General features: G+C 38.2%; 1 protein-coding gene across 2 annotated transcripts; it reads right to left on the minus strand.

The window, feature by feature from the left end:
- Positions 1 to 4,055: 4,055 nt before the first annotated feature.
- LOC134340071 (peptide YY-like) lies at positions 4,056 to 16,853 on the minus strand. Of its 2 annotated transcripts, none has more exons than XM_063036889.1 (4): positions 16,711 to 16,853; positions 14,293 to 14,480; positions 7,513 to 7,588; positions 4,056 to 4,392 (listed from the first exon to the last, which is right to left on the minus strand). In XM_063036889.1, the coding sequence occupies exons 2-3, from the start codon at positions 14,478 to 14,480 to the stop codon at positions 7,573 to 7,575; spliced, it is 204 nt and encodes a 67-aa protein (XP_062892959.1). In that variant the 5' UTR covers positions 16,711 to 16,853; the 3' UTR covers positions 4,056 to 4,392; positions 7,513 to 7,572. The 2 variants fall into 2 exon arrangements, with proteins under 2 accessions (XP_062892959.1, XP_062892961.1); XM_063036891.1 differs by having other exon boundaries at positions 14,264 to 14,480.
- Between the last annotated feature and the right edge of the window lie 6,266 nt (positions 16,854 to 23,119).

Consider the following 23,119-nt stretch of genomic DNA (forward strand, 5'->3'; position numbering starts at 1 on the left):
CCAGCCGCCAATCAGGAGATCGGAAGCTTGAGAGGAAGGAATGCCGCTCAGGTCCACTGACCAAGTATAAAAGGCAGCAACTTGCAGCAGTTTGTTTGGAGCTCTGACTAATGACCGATCAGCATTGAGGACTGGTCAGCAGGAACATATTAAAGGAAGGCAGGGGCAAGCACAACAGCCGTCGTCTAAGTGGACAGAATTCGAGTGGTGATTTTGAGGCTTTAGCTCCTCAAGCCTTCAGTGAAGAGAGGTTTCAGTCGGAGAAAGCAAAAAAGAAAAGCTGTGTGTAGAGTTTTTTTCCCTCCTCCCTTCTTTACATTTGCTCAGCTAGGACAGTAGAGATGTCAGGCAGAATAGATGAATGCTCCACTTGCAGGATATGAGAAGGCAGGGAGACCTCCAGTGTCCGTGGCAACTACAACTGCAAGATGTGCATCCACCTGCAGCTTCTAACAATCCACATTAAGGAGTTGGAGCTGGAGCTGGATGAACTCTGGATTATTCGGGAGGCTGAGGGAGTGATAGATAGGACATATAGAGAGGTAGTTACACCCAAGGTGCAGGACACTTTTCACTGGGTGAGAGTCAGGAAGGGAAAAGGGGTTAAGGAGCCAGTGCAGAGTAACCCTATGGCCATCCATCTCAACAACAGGTATACCACTCTGGGCACTGTTGTAGGGTGGTGGGGGGGGGGGGGGTGACCTAACAGAGGAAAGTCACAGTGGTCGGGTCTCTGGCACTGAGTCTGCCTCTGTGACTCAGACGGGAAGAGGGGAGAAGAGGCATGATGTGGTGATAGGGGATTCGTTAGTTAGGGGAACAGACAGGAGGTTTGGTGGGTGAGAACGAGAATCCCAGATGGATTGTTGCCTCCTGAGTGCCAGGGTCTGGAATATCTTGGATAGAGTCCTCAGCATTCTTAAGTGGGAGGGTGAACAGCCAGAGGCCGTGGTCCATGTAGGTACCAATGACATGGGTAGGATAAGTGACGAGGTTCTGCAAAGGGAATTCAGGGAGTTAGATGCTAAATTAAAGGGCAAGACTTCCAGGGTTGTGATCTCAGGATTGCTATCTGTGCCACGTACTAGTGAGGTCAGAAATAGGAAGATTATACAGTTTAACACATGGCTTAAGGAGTTGGTGTCGGAGACAGGGCATAATATTATTGGATCATTGGACTCTTTTTCAGGGAAGCTGGGACCTGTACAGAAGAGACAGTTTGAACCTGAACTGGAGGGGGACTAATATATCTTCTTGCATTGCATATATTTCAATTCAAGAAGTATCATAGGAAAGGCAGATGAGCTCAGGCATGGATCAACACCTGGAATTATAGCATTGTAGCCATTAGTAAAACTTGGTTGCAGGAGGGGTAGGACTGGCAGCTCAATATTCCAGGGTTCCATTGTTTGAGACGTGACAGATTGAGAGGAATTAAAGGGGGAGGGGTGGCGTTACTAGTCAGTGAAAATGTCACGGCAGTGCTCAGTCAGAACAGACTGGAGAACTCATCTAATGAGGAATATGAGGAACTGAGGAATAAGAAGGGTATGACATTTTAATGGGGCTATATTACAGACCACCCAACGGTCCTAGGGATTTAGAGGAAAATATTTGAAAAGAGTTTGCAGACTGTTGCAAGAAACATAAGATTGTTATAGTAGGTGATTTTAACCTTTCGCATATTCACTGGGAATCCCATACTGTAAAGGGAATAGAAGGGATAGAATTTGTCAAAAATGTTCAGGAAAGTTTCCTTCATCGGTACGTAGAAGTCCTAACAAGAGACCATGCAATACTGGATCTGATTCCAAATTGGAGAAAGGCCAACTTAGATGGTATCAGAAATTATCTAGCAATTGTTGTTTGGGACAGGCTATTTTCTGGCAAAGTTGTACTTGGTAAGTGGGAGGCCTTCAAAAGTGAAATTTTGAGAATACAAAGCTTGTATGTGCCTCTCACAATAAAAGGTAAAGATAACAAGTGTAGTGAACATTGATTTTCAAGAGATGTCAAGGCCCTGGTTAAGAGAAGAAAAGAGGTGCATAGCAGGTATAAGCAGCTAGGAACAAATGAGGTGTTTATGGAGGATAAGAAATGAAAGAGAACACTTAAGAAAGAAATCAGAGGGATAAAAGAAAGTGTGAGGTTCCTCTAGCAGACAAGGTGAAGGAGAATCCTAAGGGATTCTACAGATATTTTAGGAGCAAAAGGATTACAAGGGACAAAGTTAGTCCTCTGGAAGGCCAGAATGGTAATCCATGTGCGGAACCAAAACATATGGGGGAGATCTTAAACAATTTTTTTTGCATCTGTATTTGCTCAGGAGGTGGACACAGAATCTATAGAAGTGAGGCAAAGTGACATCAACTTCATGAACCTTGTATAGATTACAGAGGAGGAGGTGCTTGCTATCCTGAAGCAAATCAGGGTGGATAAATCCCTAGGGCCTGACAAGGTGTTCCCTTGGACCCGATGTGCAGAAATTGCTGGAGCACTATATAGCAGAAATATTTAAATCATCCTAAGCTACAGAGGAGGTACCAGAGGATTGGAGGGTAGCCAATGTTGTTCTGCTGTTTAAAAAAGGCTCTAAGCGTAAACTAGGAAATTATAGGCCAGTGAGTCTGACATCAGTTGTGGAAAAGTTATTGGAAGGTATTCTAAGGGATCAGATAAATAAGAACTTGCATAGTCATTAACTTCCTTTTTGAAAGAAGTTACCATGAACGTGCATGAAGATATTGCAGTGGATATTGTCTACATTGACTTTAAGTGAGGCATTTGACAAGGTCCCGCATGGGAGGCTGCTCAAGACCGTTCAGTTGCTTGGTATTCAAGATGAGGTAGTAAATTGAATTAGACATTGGCCTTGTGAGAGAAGTCAGAGGGTGGTAATAGATGGTTACCTGTCTGACTGGAGGCCTGGGACTAGCACTGTGTCACAGGGATCGGTGCTGGTCCTTTGTTGTTTGTCATCTATAATCAATGATCTGGATGATAACGTGGTTAACTGGATCAGCAAATTTGCAGATGACACCAAGATTGGGAGTGTGGTGGACAGTGAGGAAGGCTATCATGGCTTGCAGAGGGATCTGCATCAGCTAGAAAAATGGGCCGAAAAATGGCAGGTAGTATTTAATGCAGACAAGTGCGAGGTTTTGCCTTTCAGTAAGACCAATCAGGTTAGGCCTTACACAGTGAATGGTGGAAGGAGTATGGAATGGTAGAACAGAGAAATCTGAGAATACAGGTAAATAATTCGCTGCAAGTGTCATCACAGGTAGATAGGGTCGTAAAGAAAGCTTTTGGCACATTGGCCTTCATAAATCAAACGTTTGAGTACAGGAGATGGGATGTTATGTTGAAGTTGTATAAGATGTTGGTGAGGCCTAATTTGTAGTATTGTGTGCAGTTCTGGTCACCTACCTACAGGAATGTAAACAAGGTTAAGGAGTATAGAGAAAATTTATGAGGATGTGGCTGTGTCTGGAGGACTTGAGTTATAAGGAGAGATTGAACAAGTTAGGACTTTATTCATTGGAGCGTAGAAGATTGAGAGGAGATCAGATAGAAATACAAAACTATGAGAGGTATAGATAGGGTAAATGCAAGCAGGCTTTTTCAGCTGAGCTTGGGTAGGACTACAATGAGAGGTCATGGGTTAAGGGTGAAAGATGGAAAGTTTTAGGTGAACATGAGGGGAAACTTCTTCACTCAGTGTGTTGTGAGAGTGTGGAACAAGCTGCCAGTGCAAGTGGTGCATGTGAGCTCGATTTCAATGTTTGAGAGAAGATTGAATAGGTCTGGTATAGTAGGGGTATGGAGAGCCATGGTCTCAGTGCAGGTCGATAGGAGTAGGCAGTTTAAGTGGTTTCAGTACTGACTAGATGGCCTGAAGGGCCTGTTTCTGTGCTGTACTTCTCTATGACTCTATTGTCCAAGAACAGTTTATGAGGTCGTAAAACTCATGAAGGTCACAAAGACACACAAATGGGCACACCTAAAAATGTCTGGCTATGTAATTTCAGAGAAGCGGAGACTTCATTTTGGATGCAAATTTGATTGATCTTTAATTTGATTAAACTTTAATTGCACATAAACATTTTTACAATACAAACAAGATATTTTTCCTCAGAAAGACCCCCCATTTTGTTTTTTTTCTTGACTGTCATATATTATTTTAACAATAAATTATGTACAATTGTCTGCCACAAAAAAACTTCAATGGTTTCTCAATGCATGAACAAGGTTTGCATGCAGTGATCCTTTTGGTTTGGTGTAGTCTTGTCATAATTCTGTAGAGGTCAGGTCCTTCTGCACCATAATTAAAATGCATCAACACAAAAGGTAAAATGAGGATGAAATCACCACATCAAGGAATCATAGTATCTGTGAAAAGGAACATTAAAACAGATAAGAAATTGAAATGCCAACGGAAGTGCAAACATCAAATATTTGGTTACTGTTGTGAATATTATTTTGTGCTTCAGTGGCATAATTTTGTGGTGTACACTATTAAATGGTTATTAACAGAACAACTTTACTTTTACAAACTTTTTCACAGCCAACTTACTCAGGTGACATCATGAGTAACACTAATTATGCTGAGAGTTGCTGGAAAAATATACAATAGTTTTACCTGACTTCATATTAGCCCGAATTTAACCAACATATTTTCACATTTAAACTGTCATTATATCTAAGCTTGCAAATCAATTATCTTACGCAACACTGGAGATTAAAAAGCAGATCATTCCTTAGAAACTGGAGGTGCTAGGTATTGTAAGTTCCAAGTTTGTTTGAGATCTAAGATGGAGGATAGGGAGAATGGGATGAGGTCTGGAGATGAAGTGTTAGGAGAGTCAAGAGATAATCACAGGGAATTAGTTGGAGAGTTCGTCAAGGGAAGCAATTGTGGTCCAGAAACTTCCATCATCACATTTCACTCCAAGAGAAAATTATCTTTGTTCACAAGGAACTGAAACTAGTCCTGCGAATTGGATTTCTAGGCATTCTATGCTTACAATGGATGTCTAAAATAAGATGTTTAACTTATGGAACATTGCAACCTCATAGTGATTAAGTTAATGTGCTTGTATCCGGATGTCTGGTCTATTCATCTGGAGGTATAAGTTTGACACCTACCCACAGCAGCTGAGGAAATTCAAATTCAAATCATTGAATAGCTATGGAATGAAAAGCTAGTCCCAGTAATGGTGACTATGAAACTGAGAAATTGTCACAAAATCTAACTATTTCATGGAAAGTAATTAGATATTCTTCCAGACTTGCTCTAAGTGTGACTCCAGCATAAAAGAAATGTAATTGAATCTTAAATGCCTTCTGAAACGTCCTAGTAAATGAGTCAGCTTTAGGGCAATAAGGGATTGGCACTAAATGGCAGTTATGCCAGAACCATTTACATCCATGAACACACAAATAAAACAAAAAGGTTGGATCAGTGTGAAATTTTAATATTAAGATCTATGTATTTTTGACTTAAGTGCTCTTTCTGCATTCTTTATATAATTCTGCATTTTTTAAAACCACAACTCATTCTATTGAACATTTCCTGTCAGGACCTTGTGCATATTTTGAATATTCTAGTTAGTACTCTTTGATGTCCATGAAGTCTTTCTGATTAATAATTCACGATGGATCCTTCTCTTGGCTTTCTCAATAAAACAAATTTATTTTTCTTCTGATTGTGCCACTTAAAGTTGAACTTAACCTTCTTTTACAGTCATTTCATAAAATATGGCATTATTTCAGAATTTTCCCATCAAGAGAATTTAGAATGATAATAGAATGAAGAAAAAAAAAGATCTAGCCAGGAGGCAAAAGAGGAAAAACAAAATAAGGAAATGATCATATTGTTCAAAAGTATACAAAATTGGTGTTATCAACACAGTCAAATGTACTTTCAAGGACTCTTCACCTCATGTTCGATATTTATTGCTTATTTATGATGATTATTATTATTATTACTCCTCTTTTGTCTTTCTTCTTGTGTTTGCACAATTTGTTGTCTTTTGCACACTGGTTGTTTGTTCAGCCTGTTAGGTGCAGTCTTTCAATGCTTCTTGTATTTACTGTGAATACCAGCAAGAAAATGAATTTCAGGCTTGTGACATATGCTATAGGTACTTCGAAAACAAATTTACTTTGAACTTTGTAAAATAAAGCCAATTTAAACTTGGGTTGAAGTTTGTTTCAGTTTAGAAAAGTCTCATATCTTCAGAGAAGTGATTATGTGAACAAAGTATAATGTCTATGCATAGAACTAATACTATTTTATTTGGAGTACCAGTTCTTTTCTTCAGATCTCAGATGAAGTGGTATCCTCATGTTGTGTGAATGTCCTGAAGCTCTGATATTAGTATCGTGTACTGGTGCCATTTAAAATTTTAATTTTATGAATTTGGAAACACTAAGAATGATCATGAACTGCCAATTTCACTAATTATTATCTCAGTTCTGTTCTATAAGGAATAAGAAATTAAAAAATCACCAGAGTCCTGCCTATTAGTAGCAATAATTACATTATGTTGCAAAATAATGTGACTTACAACTTGTCCCGTACTTGATTTAAAATACCAACTGTTCAAGTTCGCAATGTTTCTGTTTGTATCCAGTTCATTTCAACTCTAAGTTGAACAGAAAATTCAAAGCATATGCCATGTGCTATTAAGAGCAGTATTTCAGTATTGTAGTACTAAATGGATGTAATAAAAATATTGAGGTTGATTTTAAACCTAAAAGCCCTGGAAAAAGAACAGAAGGCAGTTAAGCTGAACATAACTTAGCCACTTGAAAGTCAGCTCTTTCACTTCTATTTGTTATTCCTCCAAAAAGAACCAGAAGATGCATGAAAGTCAGGGTTCTATTACATCACTGGGATCCTGAACATTTGCTGATGTGCCTGTTCCTGTGCTATACTCTTATATACTCAGTGTTCCAACTCGCCGATCTAAATCATTAATAATACTCTACATATTTGTGAATATCCCAAATACTTTCGATGTGAAACCCTAACATTTGCTGTCGTGGCTTAGGGAAGCTTCACAGGCTGTACTGTTGGCAGATTTGCCTACTGGTATCAAGCTACAACCATTGAAACTGATATGCACTTAACCGACTAATGAATTAGTCCAACCAGACAATACCCTGAAAGGTAGCTGGTCTGAGATTTTAATGGACTTCTATGGCATAGTTACGGCTGAACCAACTATCAGGCTCTAAAAATTAATTTTATCTACATTGGGAGTGTAGCTTTGTCAGTTTTCATCAAAATGATGTTTTTTCCGACTTTATTACTGCAGTAATTTTTAAAAAATGCACTCTGGGAATTCCATATATTCTTGGATAAAGGTGTGAAGAAAAGATGTGATTTATCTTCATGTTATTGAATTGGTAAAAAAGTATCTGAGTGAGAAAGTGAATCAGCATCCTTGCTCTGTATGACCGTGACCTCTCAAGCATTCATAACATTCTCTTAGCTGTATTTACCTTGACTTCCCAACATGAACTCTGCTTTCATCAAAAGGGGAATCTGACAAAGCTTCTGGATTATCTCTTCCCATATCTATTAGAGAAAAACACAACAATTCAATTATGGAATAATTTCCCTTGTAGATTGAGCTGTATCATATCAAAAAACCTTTCCACTCAGTAACATCTGGATTACACTAATTAGAATAAAATAGTTTGTACAAATTTCCTGTCACCCATACAAATATTGTGCTAGTTTCCCATTAGTAAATGGGATACGTACGTTTCATTTATTTTAACTATTCAATCCGAAGAGGATAACTTCACTCAACTTCACTTGCTCCATCATTGAAAGGTTCCCACAACCTATGGACTCACTTTCAAGGACTCTTCATCTCATGTTCTTGATATTTATTGTTTATATTTATTATTATTTCTTTCTTTTTGTATTTGCATAGTTTGTTGTCTTTTGTACACTGGTTTAACACTCAAGTTGGTGTGGTCTTTCATTGACTCTATCATGGTTATTATTCTGCTGTGGATTTATTCAGTATGCCCACAAGAAAATTAATCTCAAGGTTGTATATGGTGACCTTTATGTACTTTGAACTCTTTGGAAAGATATCAGTTCAGAATATATGACAAAATGTACTTGGTGAGTGAATACTGACTTTACTCCATGAATGCAGAGATCAGCTACAAAAAAAAATGTTGTAAACTATATTCTCCAGTAGTATTACACTCTTGGTATATCTTCTGTGTGCAAAACTGGTAAAAGGTGGTATATCGAAAGTTGCTGTTGTTTGTGCTAGAGCAGTATTTGCACGAGAACATGAAATTATTTAAAGCCAAATATGTGACAGTTCCCTTATGAGTTCAGGATTAATCAAACCACCAGAAGCAATTCATTGAAAGTTTTGTTTTAAATAATTACAATGAATTCATGGCCGAAGTGATCGATAGGGACATTTTTATTCCACGCATAAAACCTCACGCTCTATTCATGTATCATTCTATCTCTCTCTGTCATATACTAATTATTTTCTCTTTAAGTAAACCTCTGCCACTTGGTTTACCTATTCTCAGTGTTAACGGGTTTTTCTTTATGTGGCATACTATTTCCTGTATGTTTGAGGTTGACAAATAGACTGACAAAAAAGTGATCAAGAATGAATAAATCATATGAGATATTAGATAAATATTCTATATTTACATTTGGGAGCTTTGAAGCAAATATGTACAAGGGAAATGCCTCACCAGGTGCTGTGATAGATTGATTAAAGGCGATGTTGATTAGAATAGGTTTGTGGAGGGGACTGGTTTAATAGGTCAAATGATTTCCTCTGATTCTGTGCCTTTTAAAAAATATAATATTCCTTAGAATTTTCTTGTGAGTATCAAAGTGAAGAGAACTAAAATTAAATCATGTGGACGCGTGAAAAAAGCTAGACAAGCTTATGATAATTTAACAAAAAAGCAGAAAGCACTTGGTCAGCCAATTGGCACCAAATGGTTCGGAAAGATTTCTTAATGTAGTCAGGCTAATGAATGATCATGGCAACTGTGAAAAGAGCATTACACTAGAGTACATTGGGTAATGCCCTAAGTAAGATATTGTACTGTCATCATAGCATCAAAACATCATACTGCCTTTCACCTCCAAACTCAAACACCATTTCATGGTATTGTGCGGTTTATTATTATGGGCTATTTACTGTAACTGATTTTATTAAAAATATTAGATGCAGGTTTTTTTTCCCCCTTTTGTCAAATCTCTCCTCCTGTCATGGTTTACTCTGAGAATTGGCATTGGTAATGCTTCAGTGTCATTTCTGAAATGACTGCTCTGTGTCTGACTCGACAAAGGAAACTCTTGGCAGATCAAGAACGTCGTCAGAAGGGAGCCTAACCCTCACCTCTTCCACACTCCACAAATGTGCCAACAAGGTAGGTTTGAAGACAAGAATATTACGTAATGGCCAATTATCTCTGAACTATAGCTACCTGCAGTTAAATATATAGTTTTTCAATTCATCTGCAATTCATATCACTGTAAATATTAATCTCATGCCATTTCTATAATTTAAAAAAAGTCAACCATCTTACCAACTATTTTCCCTCATTAGCACTGGCTTAGCGCTGTGTGTGGTTATGCAGCAACCTAGATCAGTGCAAATGATGCAAGACAAACACCTACACATATTTTAAAAACATTGAATTAATGCCCACTTGGCTCTTTATATTCAAAAATTATTTTTGTTGAAACTGCAATAAATTAATGTAACTAATTGGTGAGTCACCAATGTCTGCCCCTTGATTTGGGCTGATATAACAAAAAAAAAATCCCTAATATAAGGAAGAATCAAAGGCCCATTTGCCAGTCAGGTTTTTACCATTAACATCATTAATTTGCACATGCCAGATGTAGGTTAGTTAAGTTGATAGCACATTTAATGGACTCAGAAGGGAGCATGAAATTATTCAGGGAATTAAATACAGAGGTTTTGTTAATACCTTAGATGCTCTATTATATTTTGGATGAAATGTTAATCTAAGGCACTATCTACCAATTCAAGTGAGGTAAAGCATCCACAGCAATATTTTGATGGGACCAAGGAGTTCTCTTATTGTCTTGACAATTAAACACACCACGACCAATACAACCATATTCACTATCTAGCCATCTATTTGTTTGCTATTTCTGAGACCATGCTGTTTGCTGGTTGGTTTTCAAATTGGCTCTATCATAACATTAATAATAACTTAACTTTAAAAGAGATACATTCATTGGGAAATACACTAGCCACAAGGAAATACTGCAGTTATATACTGCTTTCAACATAACAAAATGTGACAAAATATTTTACAGAAATATTACAATCAATATTTTTGGGGGTCTTGGAAAAAGGTATTAGAACAAATGAGCAAAAGCTTGATCAAGAAATAGATTTTATGGAGAATCTTAAAGGGATAAAGAAAGAGTTGAGAAGGCAAAGAATTTAGAGTGGGCATTCCAGAGCCAAGACATCTGAAGAATTAACCACCAGTGCAGTAACAAGTAAAAGTAGGAATTCACAGTGGAGGAGCACAAACACAATGATGAGAGTCTTAAAATTGAGGTATTGATCATCTAGGAGCTAGTGATGGTCCAGGATGAATTAAGGAGGCATAGTGTGAGTTAGAATATGGGAAGCACTTATTGGATAACCAAGAGAGAAAATGAGATAAAGGCTCAAGGTGTTTTCCAATAATAATCATGGATGGAGGATCCAACAGTTGATGGGAAAAGACATATGTAGGAAGGCAGGGTGACTGTGTCGGTAATTGGGAAGCAGAATTTGAAGAAAATGAGTTCTGTTTCCCAAATGTCCGCAGAGGAAATTTCCTCTTTTTCAGTAGTGATTCAAATGTACAAATTTTGGAAGTGGTCACACATTCAATGCCAGGGGAAAGGAAAGAGAAATTGGTCATAAGGTGGTGATCTGTAAGGTCTAAGTGTTAAAGGTTTTACCTTGAAGAGAGGTATAATGACAACGGATTTGAGGGAATGGTTTTATTATCTGTGGCGTGTGAATTATTAACGAATCAGCTGAAGCACAGGCTGGAGGAGGAAGCAGGGTAAACAGCAGGATGAAGGAGCAGGATAGATCTCATGGACAAGGTGATTTCAGGGAGAGTATGGAGTTGTAGAGGAGAAGCTGGAGAATATGCAAGTTCCAAAGGACCTTAAAGAGAGCTGAGTCTAGGGGTTAGGAGAGGGAGTACAAGTGCAGAGGCAGCGGAAGTGATGGTATTATTTTCAGGAACAAACATCCCTGAGTTCCTTATACTTGTATTAGCAGTGAGAGTGGAGCATGCAGGTAAGAAAATATTTGTAGTGAGGGGTCGTCTATCTATTTCGGTATAATCTAGAATGAAATTATGGTATTATTTTCTGGATCCAATGGTGCTTTAGGGATTGCTGTATTGAAAATGTTTCTGTTGATTCCCTCCATTTACAGGAAGTTATGAGTACCTGAATCATAATGAATGACAAGAAAATAAAAGAGAGTAACGCATACCCAAAGTGATGGAGATGTAGTAACAAATATCTCAGATGCATTCCTAACTAAAGACATTTATTTTTATGTAAGAAGGTGTGTGCTGTAATTCTGTGGAAATGATCAGCAAATTGCCTCTCTGTGAATATCCCAGAGTTCTTCTTGCTTCGCACCTGATTACAGGTGGGGGAGATTTGTGTGAAATCATTCTTTCAGTCTTAACCCAATTCACAGGGAAGTCTTTCCACCAGATTAACAAGACTATACTAGAGAAGAATGAAATGTCAAACCAATGAAGGATGAGGCTATTGTTTCTAAAACCTTCCTGATAGCCCAAACAATGCAAGACCATTGTTCCTTAACTAAGCAGGCAATAAGAGGCTTCTGATCACAGCTATTACTAAACAAAAGTAGTCATTTTTAGGTCCCATAAAAATGAAGATGAATCTGTTCTGTTTTGCTCAACCGATGGCCAAGAAAAGATACTTTAGAGTCATTAGCTAAATTAATCGATGTAAAGAAAACAGACCCTGCTGTCAAATGGGCTAAATGTTAGTGATGTTGTAGACAATGAGCAAGTGCTAGGATCCATTAACTACTCTGACAGCACTCTAGGTGTACAGCTTGTCCCATGCAATTTAAAAGAACTTAAAATAGATATTACAAATGCACAAATTAGTCACCATCTGGAAGGATTTGATGAAGATGCACACCTTCAAGTTCTTTATTTTCCTCTTTACAGACACTGAACTATATTCTGCAAATTTCCAACATATTTAACATTTCTTGCATACACAAGATTTTTTTGGCATTATTTCAGATCAACCTACTCGCCTTTAAATCCTGTCCAGGAAATTGTTGTTGACTGTACTCTTTTGAAAGAGCATCAAAAAGCCACTGCTGTGAATATATGACGAGTAAACTGCTGACATGTACAATAAGAAAGGTCTCGTATATGAACTGTCAGATTTCAGATTTAAGAAAGGACAGGAGCATCAGTAAAGCAGAAGGTCAGAAAGTTAATTAGCTCTAACGTTCAAACGTGGTGATGTGGCCACAGTCAATCATAAAAGGTTCAGCTTAAATTTGTATTTATTCTAGGTAAGCATTTTTTTCATCTACTGGTAGAGATATTGCTTGTCTGAATGTTGAATTCATGAGATCTTCAAATTTTTTGAGTATATTCCATCTATCAAGCTATAGTGAATGTCACAGTGTAGATTAAAAGGTCTTTACTATACTAACAATTGAAAGACGAAACAAAATTAAATCCCCAGAAATGCATATGTCACCTTAATTCAAACTAAACTAGGAATAATATAAGGAAATTGTGTGCAAGTGTACTTGAAAGCAGATAATTGGAACAAGATCACTTCTGTTAAAATAACAGTTTAATATTTTGGATCAATATGTTGGGACATGTAACATTTTTTTTTGGATGATAGTATCACAACTGGACACACCACAGGACATGTTGTGGTCTGCAGGTGTTCAAGAAGGACACTCAGCAGCAGCTGCAGATTCTCAAGGGCAAGTAGAGATGGGCAATCCAAGCTAGCTTTGCCAGTGATGGCCACATTTTACAAAAGAAAAATTGTGGTTTTCATTGTTCAATATATTAGACCTGAGATTTCACTCTCTATAGATGCTGCCTGAACTACTGAGTATTTCCAACACTTGTTGTTTTTACTTAAAAAAAGATGCAATCCTGATCTTGAAGTGAAACAAATATTCAGAATGAGCATTCTTTCTCTGTTTTGGTGAGGATAATTTTGCCAGTGAGGATAATTACTTTGTTTCCCACTGTGACTACAATTCAAAAGAATGTTTTTGATAGCTTGAGGTTATTAGAAAGATTTTATAGTTTGAGGTTATTTCTTTTCCATATAGTCTAACATGGAGTTCAGTCATGCACTCATTATGAGATTCCATCTCAATAAATGTAATTATTTTCAATCTTTTGCTGAAATTAAGCTAATGTTAGAAGAATCATTGAGAAACTGAATGGCACCTTTTTCAGAAATCTTTATACTCCCAGAATACTGTTCCTGAATGCAAGGACTGTAACATATAGGAAAATTGTTTCAGAAATCACACTGCAAAGTGCTTCAATTCAGAGACAATATGTAGCTGCTCTGTATGAAATAGGAACTTTGAAATTGCTTTTATTTCATTTTTGTTGGCTCATAGTCCACATACTCCACATGTACCAATTACTGCCAATAATTCACACAACCACTTATATTTCTCGCATGTGACTGGATTGTTTGTGCTGGCAGGCTACTAGAAACAGTGAAAACAGCCTAATGTTCTAGCTATATACTAATCACAATTACACTCCAAATGTACACCATCGGAACGTTCAGAGGCCATGATGGGTGGCACATAAGTGCAAGTCCACCCCCACCCCCCAACCCCTTTGCTTAACAAGTCATGACAGTTTATAGCAGCATGCATGATTTGCAGACCAAAACCCTGTTTAGGATTTGGCCTGGACACTTGCCTGAATTGGAAGAATGCACTTACCAATCCCGCAATGGAGAAGCTGGATTTTTATATTGTATATAAAATGCTATGTTCAATTCATTAAATGACAAAGGGAGTAAAGTATTCAGATCAATCACATGATATGACAGCTTAGCACTGTTAATGATCTGCAGCAGGAACTGCCTGTAGTGTGAGTTATTAATATGCAGTGTGAATAGATGCTAACTTGGTTGTTATCTTACATATTCAATGATGTGTGGTTCCAGTTTACCTCTGTCGTGTGATGAGATTGAGGTAATATCTGAGAGCGGAGTAGTACTTCGCCATTTCTTCAGGGGGGGCATTTTCTCCTGGGAACTCGGGTTTCATAGGGTAAGCCTCTACCAGGGTCCCTATGCACATCAGCAAACACACAGCAAGGACAATCAGGGTGGTCCAAGACTTCTGCACAGCCACCATCTGTCACAGAGAAAGAAGTGCAAACATCAGTGCAATCACCAAGATTAGACTGAGAAATCAGCAACAGACTTCAGTAAAGGAGTTCAGTAGGCCTAGATTATTTAGAAGCTGGTTTGAGTATTTAGATTATTAATATTATGTTATTTTGACCTTGAAACTATTTCAAAGGCCTTTTTGCACAATGAGTACTGATTAAAGGCAAGAATTCTCAAAACAGAATGGAGCTCAACAACTTTCATTGAAATTCATCAGAGTTTCATTAAAATTTGTATTGTTATGAAAGCACTATTGCTTGGTGGGATGTTCAGTGTTGTTCTCACCCTGGTCGAGAGAAGTGCCAAGATGACAGTTCTCAAACGAGGAAGAAGCTGGAAGGGTGGGAAGAGGGTGAGCTTTGGGTAATGAGGCATCTACCAGAATGTCTAAACAAATGTTCTTGCAAATCAGAGACAAACCCAAGAACAGAATCTGAAATTAATACAAGTTCACCTATTCTGACAAAGGTTAGTTTCAAAGAAAAGTTTGTCAAGCCAATATAAAGATGGGAAAAAAGCCTTCTTTGGGGCTTGAATATACGGATACAGTACTCAAATTGGTTTCTGTCAGAGAAAATATTTGAAATTATGCTTGCTGAACAAAGACACAATATTTGAAATGAGATGTTACAAGCAAATGAATAAAACTCAGATAATCATGAATTAAGCAGCAAACAAATATGTGATAGCACAAAAATCAAAAATCAAACAATGGAAAGATAAAAGGAAGAATGGAAGACTGGAAGAAAAAAACTGATCAGCTTTATATATTAATCATAACATACTTCTTGTGATTAATGATATTTAACCACAAGTAGCATTACTCGTAATTAAACATGATTACCACAGCAAGCCACACATCTCATGCTTGAGGTATAAGATAAATGGCAAAGGAAACATTTAATTTTTATTTATACAACTCCTAGACATGAATGTATTGAAGGAAAGAAGGCGAGATATCCAAGTCAAGCCTGAATAACTATAATAGCATCTGGGAGAACAAATGATGGATGTAGATGTTCTGATGAAATTAAATTTAAAAATATTAATATCATCATAGTGCATTCTATTCCCCGTTACATTAAGGCTTAAAGACATGGTGTTATTCTTAAAAATTTTAAATTCTGAATTCTTGCTGATTTGCACAAATGAAGTCTTACATGTCCTATGTGTGTCTTCCAGTTGACACATGTTTATTCTCTATGTGAAATCTTTACACTGATTCCATTCTATTTAACTCACTCACAGTGACAAAAACACAGTATGCTGAGAAAATTTACCATGAGATACTAATAAAAAAAGTTATCCACATTTCTGTCTCTTATTGCTTAAATAATGCGTAATAATGAATGTTTTTCTTCCACTTACAACTATACCAATGTCCAACACTAAACAATGCAGTGGAATTGAGGTGAATAAAGTGTGATTCCAAATATAGAGGTCTCTGCTGGTTCCACGCCCACTCACTTGTGATTCAGATATAAACATGAAATTAATTACCTGGAGATTCAATTTTGCTAACCAGTTTTCCTTGTACCTTTAAAGTTGAGCAGTGCTAGGCACAACATAAAAGCGTTGCAGCATTGAGCAGCAGCAAGTCAAATCTGGGCAAACAGTGCACAATGTTAATTGCACCCTTCGCACCCTATTACAGGCATTAATATGACTTCTCATTTAAAGAGTGTTCGGTACTTTTTTTACGTGTTTTTATTTCCAGACAGTACAATCGCCTAGCAGCAAACATATACCCGATCCAGAACACATGCATGTAGAAAATATAAATTCCCCAGCCACAAGGATACTAAGCTTATAAGATTAAAGCGGTTTAGTTTCAGGATATTCATTATTAGCTCGTGATTTCTTTCGTATCTTGTAGACAAATAGATACCTTCTCGTCCGTATCCCAGCCCACACTTCACAGAATACAGTCAGTGATGGATAAGAATAAACACCAACATGTTTTTGAAACATTGAATAACTTAGACATACAAAACTATTGAGACAAGAAGTTGTGTTCATTGAAGTTTCCATGAGCGGGCTGCTGTTGTCATCGCTTCGACAATCTTACACTTTCATTTGAGAAATTAGAACGTTTCACCTGGGGGTGGGGTGTCGAGACGGGTGGGGGAGGAATGCAGCATGAAGTAACTTGGAATTCGAGACAAAGCACTTGGATAAAGAAAACAAGTACTTACATCTTCTATTGTCTGGATGTCTTGACGACGAGCAGAGAAAATCCCAGTGTACCTGTCCTGACTGATTTACTCAGCCGTCCTCAGTTTGCTTCTGATGCTGCTCAGGATCTCAAGTCCCTTTTATCTGCGCGGACTCTAAGACCACGAGGGAGGCGCCTCTTTGTCATCACCTCCTTTGACTTACTTTGCATTAATGAATTATAGGAAAATCGATATCCGCTCACTCTCCTTGTTATCCCCACACGAAATTGACAGACAGCATAACTTCCGCAAAAATCATAAAATGTCTTCGCCCCTAGTTAAAAAAAAGTAACCATGACTAAAGAAACAGAAATATCAGATCTAACATTGAGCAATGATTTCCGAGTTATCATTTCACTTGGCCCTTTCAATCGTTGCATGCAATAGTTCGGAGGACTTGGTACAATAAATGTCTATGCCTGCAAAACTATTCTAATGGCAGCTTTTAAAAAATACTTTCTTCTATTATATAGACACTTTGTTTTAATGATTTAGTAGACAGAAATGATATTTTCATGAAAACACGGTTCTTGTATTAAATCGAGGTTTTAAGTTAATAGAACTAGAGAAAAACGTAAATTATTTGAGTCCTTTACTGAAAGTATTCTTAAAATTGTTTTTGAAATAAGGTAATTGTCAGTTAATGTGCTTCTTGTATGAAGTTTAGCATCGACCACTCCCACCCCGATCGAATTTATTTCTAGCCTATTCAACGTGTTAACTTTTCATTCACTTGTACCATCTGAAGTCGAGTGCTAAATGTCTGGTAAAATGGGGAAATGCATTAAATCCAATCGGGAATCACTTAAACCGAAAAAACACCGGGTCCTCCATGCAGCAAAAGCGGAGATACCAAAAGAAATTAAAGTTTCTTTCAAAGTGGCTTCAGGTCAGGCACAAACTACTGCCACAACCTTATGATTTGATGTATAAATCCAGGTCAATATTAAAACAGGTTAAATCTCAAACAGTTATCTTTGACGGAGCTCCGTCCTATTGATGATGCGGATTTGTTGCAGAAACACCGCATCTCCCCTGCCCCTAAATTAAGAATTTTATAATCGTAATTCACCGGATGACTTGGTACCGACAAGTCGTATTCGCCCAGAGAGCGGGAGAGTACCTGGAATACACTGCCTGACAGAGTGGTGGAAGCAGAGTGGCAGAGTGGCTGACAGCATTTAAGTTGTGTCTGGACGAAAAAGGCAAAGGAGGGCTGAGGGCCAAATATTTGGAAGATGGGGGGAATACGGAGAGGTAGTCGTGTGATGGGGTGGGGGGTGGGGTCGGCTTGTCTGCTTGCCTGCTTCCCTGCTGTATCAACCGCTCCCAGTCCCCTCAAATTTCAGTGCTTTCTCTATTTCATGTCTTCACATGATCAGATGATGGCATCTCATATTCACTCGAACATTAATCAGGTAGCATTACAGATAACTTGATCCAATGACGTGTAATTGTTTCAGTTTCTTTGTGGTGTTTATACCAAATAATACCCATCATTTCTACACTTGACAGAAAGTGACTGAGTTTAACAACAACTTTCACTCTGCTCCATTAGTTCGTTGAAATGTTTTATTATTTTACTCCCTATCTGCTTAGCGAATGAAAAATAAGCTAACTGCGCTTAAAAGTACATCCAGATGCGTAACTTCGAAAATTTCCTAACCATCAGCCTGGAAGGAGTTCTGAGACTTCCCGGTGGATTAGGAAGTGCGAGGTACAAGAGAAAATAGGTGCTGTAAACTGGAGCTAACAAAACAAACTGTTGAAGGAACTCCGAACAGCATCTGTGAGGGCAAGGAATTGACGCTTCGTGTCCAGTGCTAATGCAGGGTTTTGACTAGAAACGTCGACACTTCCTTCCCTTCCACAGGTACTTCACGGCTCACTGAGTTCCCCCGGCAGTTTGTTGTTTTGTATTGGGTTAGAAAGACAAAAGTTAAACTCGTGTTAAAAAATTTCCCTGCAGTGTACGGGAGATCGTTCCTTCCGCTCTGCTTTGACAGACCTTCCTGCAGTCTTGATATCGTGGAGCGTGTCTTGATTTTTTTCTCATTCGTCCTTGCTATTTACCCTGTAAACGTGTAGGTGTCGCAATTAACCACTATTCACTTCGGTAGGCAGGCCTAATTTATAAACATCTCTGGGTGGGAAGCCTTCGAAATTGTTGTCGCTAGTATTATTCTGCCCAGGTTCTATTTCGCGGTTTGATCCATGATCTTAATCTTAAAGCTTCTGTAGTCGTTTTATAGGCAGTGAAGTATGATTAATTCTTAAAGAACTTATGAATAAATTGATTTTATGAAGGAGATACCTCAACTTTCAGTTTACTGAGGAAAAACGCAATAGAGGTAGAGACACTTGCTTTTAAGATAAATAGCCACGATCTTAAGACATTTTGAGTGTGGGTGTCTTTTAGCGTAGGTATGACCAGCTCACCAGGTAAAAGAGCTGTTGTGATATCTTCTTGTACACTTCTAATACGAGGGATCAGTAGCATATTTTAATACAGTGTTTATAATGCAACAATGGGTTTTACCTTTATAGATGTAAGGTGAGGCTGGATTGGTGAAATTGTCTCCTATTTTCATCCAAAATACTTCAGTCTGTATCATTTGTGCTGGGCTTGGGAGCTTCAACTTCCTAGGTTTAAATATTATAAACCATTTGTCTTGGTTTGGCCACATGGATGTCATGGCCTAGAAAGTGCACCAATGGCTCTACTTCCTGAGAGGGCTAAGGAAGTTTGGCATGTTTGTGATGCTGAACTTCCTGAACGTTACAGGTACACCATAAAAAGCATCCTTTCTGGATGTATCAGAGCTTGCTATGGCAATTTGCTCTGCTCAAGACTAAGAAGTTGCACAGAATAGTGAATGCAGCCCATCCTCTCCATTGCCTTCAGTTACACTTCCCACTGCCTCAAGAAAGTAGCTAACATAATCAATGACCCCCTCCCACTCTAGTCATTCTCTCTTCTCCCCCTCCCATTTGGCAGAAGATACAAAATCTAGAGATCACAAATCACCAGACCCAAGGATAGTTTGTTATCCCACTGTTATTAGGCTCTTGGTAAAACATGAACTCCTGACTTCCGTTCAACCTTAGATTTGATTTGCCTACCTGTACAGCATTTTCCCCATAACTGCAAAACTATATTCTGCATTCAGTTTTCTTGTTACTACCTTGATGTAATTATGTATGGAATGATCCGTCTGGATGGTGTGCAAAACAAGGAAACTTTTCACTGCATTGTGGTACAATAACAACAATAAACCTATAATTTTACTGTGGCATATTGAATGCCCCTGTATTAGCATTCAGTTATACTGATTAAGAATGATTTAGATTTAGTTCTCTATTCATCCAACCTGAGTTACTCCAATGAGGAACCATCTGACTAAAGTCTCCCTGGTGCATTCTAAACTACAGTCCAACAAAGATGTACCAAGTACTGTTTGTGGTTTTGCAGAAATCCAGGAGCAAGCTTTTCTTCTCCAATGACAAGTGTGAAATGAGGAACACTAAGCATTAGAGGAAAATATACTGAAATAATCATGGTATGTGGAACACACTGCCAGGGGTGGTAGTGGAGGCAGATACAACAGGGCTATCTAGGACATTGCTGCAAGGTTTCTACAGGGCAGTGTTGTAGGACTGACCATCTTCAAGAGCTTCACCAATGACCTTTCTTCCCTCACAAAGTTAGAAGTGGGGACATTTGCTGATGGCTATGTAATATTCATTCCAGTTCACAAGTTTCATAATCAATGCTATTGTGTAGCATGTTCTCGATGAGAGCTCAGCATACTTAATTAGCTGCACTTGTACATCTGCTCATTAATGTAAGTATCTAATCATCCAATCATGTGGCAGCTACTCAATGCATAAAAGCATACAGACATAGTCAAGAAGTTCAGTTGTTGTTCAGACCAAACATCAGAATGGGAACGAAATGTGATCTGAGTGCCTTTGACCGTGGAATGATTGCTAGTGACAGACAGTATGGTTATAGAACTATCCCAGAAACTGCTGATCTCCTGGGATTTTTGGCACAACAGCCTTTAGAGTTTACTGAGAATGGTGCAAAAAAACAAAAAAAAAGCATCCAGTGAGCAGCCAGTGGATGAAAATGCCTTGTTAATGAAAGAGGTCAGAGGAGAATGGCCAGACTGGTTCAAGCTGACAGGAAGGCAACAGTAACTCAAATATCTATGTGTTACAAGAGTGGTGTACAGAAGAGCATCTCTAAATGCACAACACATCAGACCTTGACATTGATGAGCTAAGGCAGCAGAAGACTACAAACATACACTCGGTGGCCACTTTATTTGGTCAGGAGGTACCTAATAAAGTGGCCTGATTGCAGGCTAAGTGGGAAATAACATGTGTACCACACTGTGCCAAGCATTGTTCTCCCGCATCAAGCAAGAGACTAATCACTTGAAGTTGATATTTTGTAATATTACCATCAGCAATCAGCAATTCTCCGACCATCAACATTTGGGGTTCACTATTAAATAGAAACTCAACTGGGCCAACCACATAAGCAGGGCAGTCTGTGTATCCTACAGTGTGTGATTAATCCATTGCTAGGCAGCGCTTTCTACACTATTTACAAGGCCAGTCACATAATTAAATGCTCTAATTCTTTGAAGGTAAAGCATGCTTCTTAACTGGCATCTTTTCTACTGCCTGAAACATTTGTTCCCTCCACCACCATTGCATAGTGTTGCACTGGGTACCATCTACAAAATATACTGGACTTTGACAACACTTCCCAAACCAGTACTCGGACCGCCAAGAAGGACAAGGAGAGCAGATGGACAGGAACATCACCCACCTACAAGCTGCACACCATGCTGACTTGGATAAAACATCCCTGTTTCTTTATACCCTGCCCAACAGCATCTTGGAAGCACCTTGACAAGAAACACATGCAAATGCTCACTAGAATCTCCTCAAGGACAACTAATGCTAACCTTGCTAATAATACATAATTCCACCTCCACTCAAACAAAACTCATAAATCATGCAATGGTGTTCTTTGTATAGCAATGACTTATATTGTAGAAATATTTTTTAAAACAGTAGGCATATCTGTATCCTTTCAAACAACCTAAATGATAATATATTTCAGAAAAGTTATTTCTTCACTTATACTAAACTTATTGGGTTGCCAGAATGAAATGACCTCACTTTCTTGTGCCAAATCCAACATTTGATCAAGTATACAATCTCAGCCATGAGTCCATTAGTATCCTAAACACCCACACAGACAATGAAGTGAGCCATTTATCTTCTTCTCACCCACAAAGTAAATATCTTTCCAATCATTTGTCCATTAGTTAGCCTTATCCTTCTGTTATTAACTTTCCTTTTAAAGATAGCAGTGGTGCTGAGTAAATAACTATTATGTTACTGTTTGCGTTTTCGAGATGGAAAGTTTAAAGCTATTTTCCACTTCCATGGAACATTATCAGTCACTTTACTTAAGTTTCTTACACAGTAGAGTGAAAAGTAAATCTAAAAAACTTTCCTTTCTCTTTTTTTGTAATTCAGTCATTCTGGTGATGGGTGACTATGAAATATTAAGCTGAATTGTGCTGACTGTGACTGGTGAATCTTTCTGGAACTGCCAAGTCCCAAAAATAATCAGACTTGCTGTAAATCCAGGGTGGGTTGAATTACAGTTGCTGCGCACAGACAGCTGATTTACTATAGTTCTCAACAACAGGAAAATTCAAGGCATTTTTTCTCACCATTGCACAATAGTTGCTATGTGTACCACCTATAAAATACACTACATTTATTTACCAAAGCTACTCTGATAGCACTTCCTAAACCAGTGACCTTTAACTCCAAAGGAACAAGGGCAGTAGGTTCCTCTTTTGCTGGGATTTCTCAGCTTTACATTGGGCAATCTATCTCTCTGATCCTAACCCAGTCAAATTCTAGGTAGGGATCAGTCCCCATAAATTTGTCTGCCAAATCCTTGCTTAAAGATTTGGAGGGAAATTAAGTGATTTATGTTTTCTTAGGTCATGTTTTAAATTAGCTCTTGATATTAGAGTGTTTTTAATTTAAAATTTGCTAGAAATTTTGAGTTTTGAAAACATTTACAAAAAAATTATTAGTTGCTGACTGTTAGCAACATTTAAAGATGATAAAAAGCTTTGATAGCCTTGACAAGCGGAAGAGGTCAGCTCTCATATTTTGTCTCCTATCAAATCTCGTCAAAGTATTCTAGGGGCAGTGTTTTGGTCCAATGAAGCCTGAGACATTATCTGTTCACTACATCTCAATGCCATTTTAGACACAAGAGACTGCAGATGCTGGAATCTGGAGCAACACACAAAATGCTGGAGGAATTCAACAGGTCGGGCAG

This window comes from Mobula hypostoma, chromosome X1 (assembly GCF_963921235.1).
Source record: "Mobula hypostoma chromosome X1, sMobHyp1.1, whole genome shotgun sequence".
Lineage (NCBI taxonomy): Eukaryota > Metazoa > Chordata > Chondrichthyes > Myliobatiformes > Myliobatidae > Mobula > Mobula hypostoma.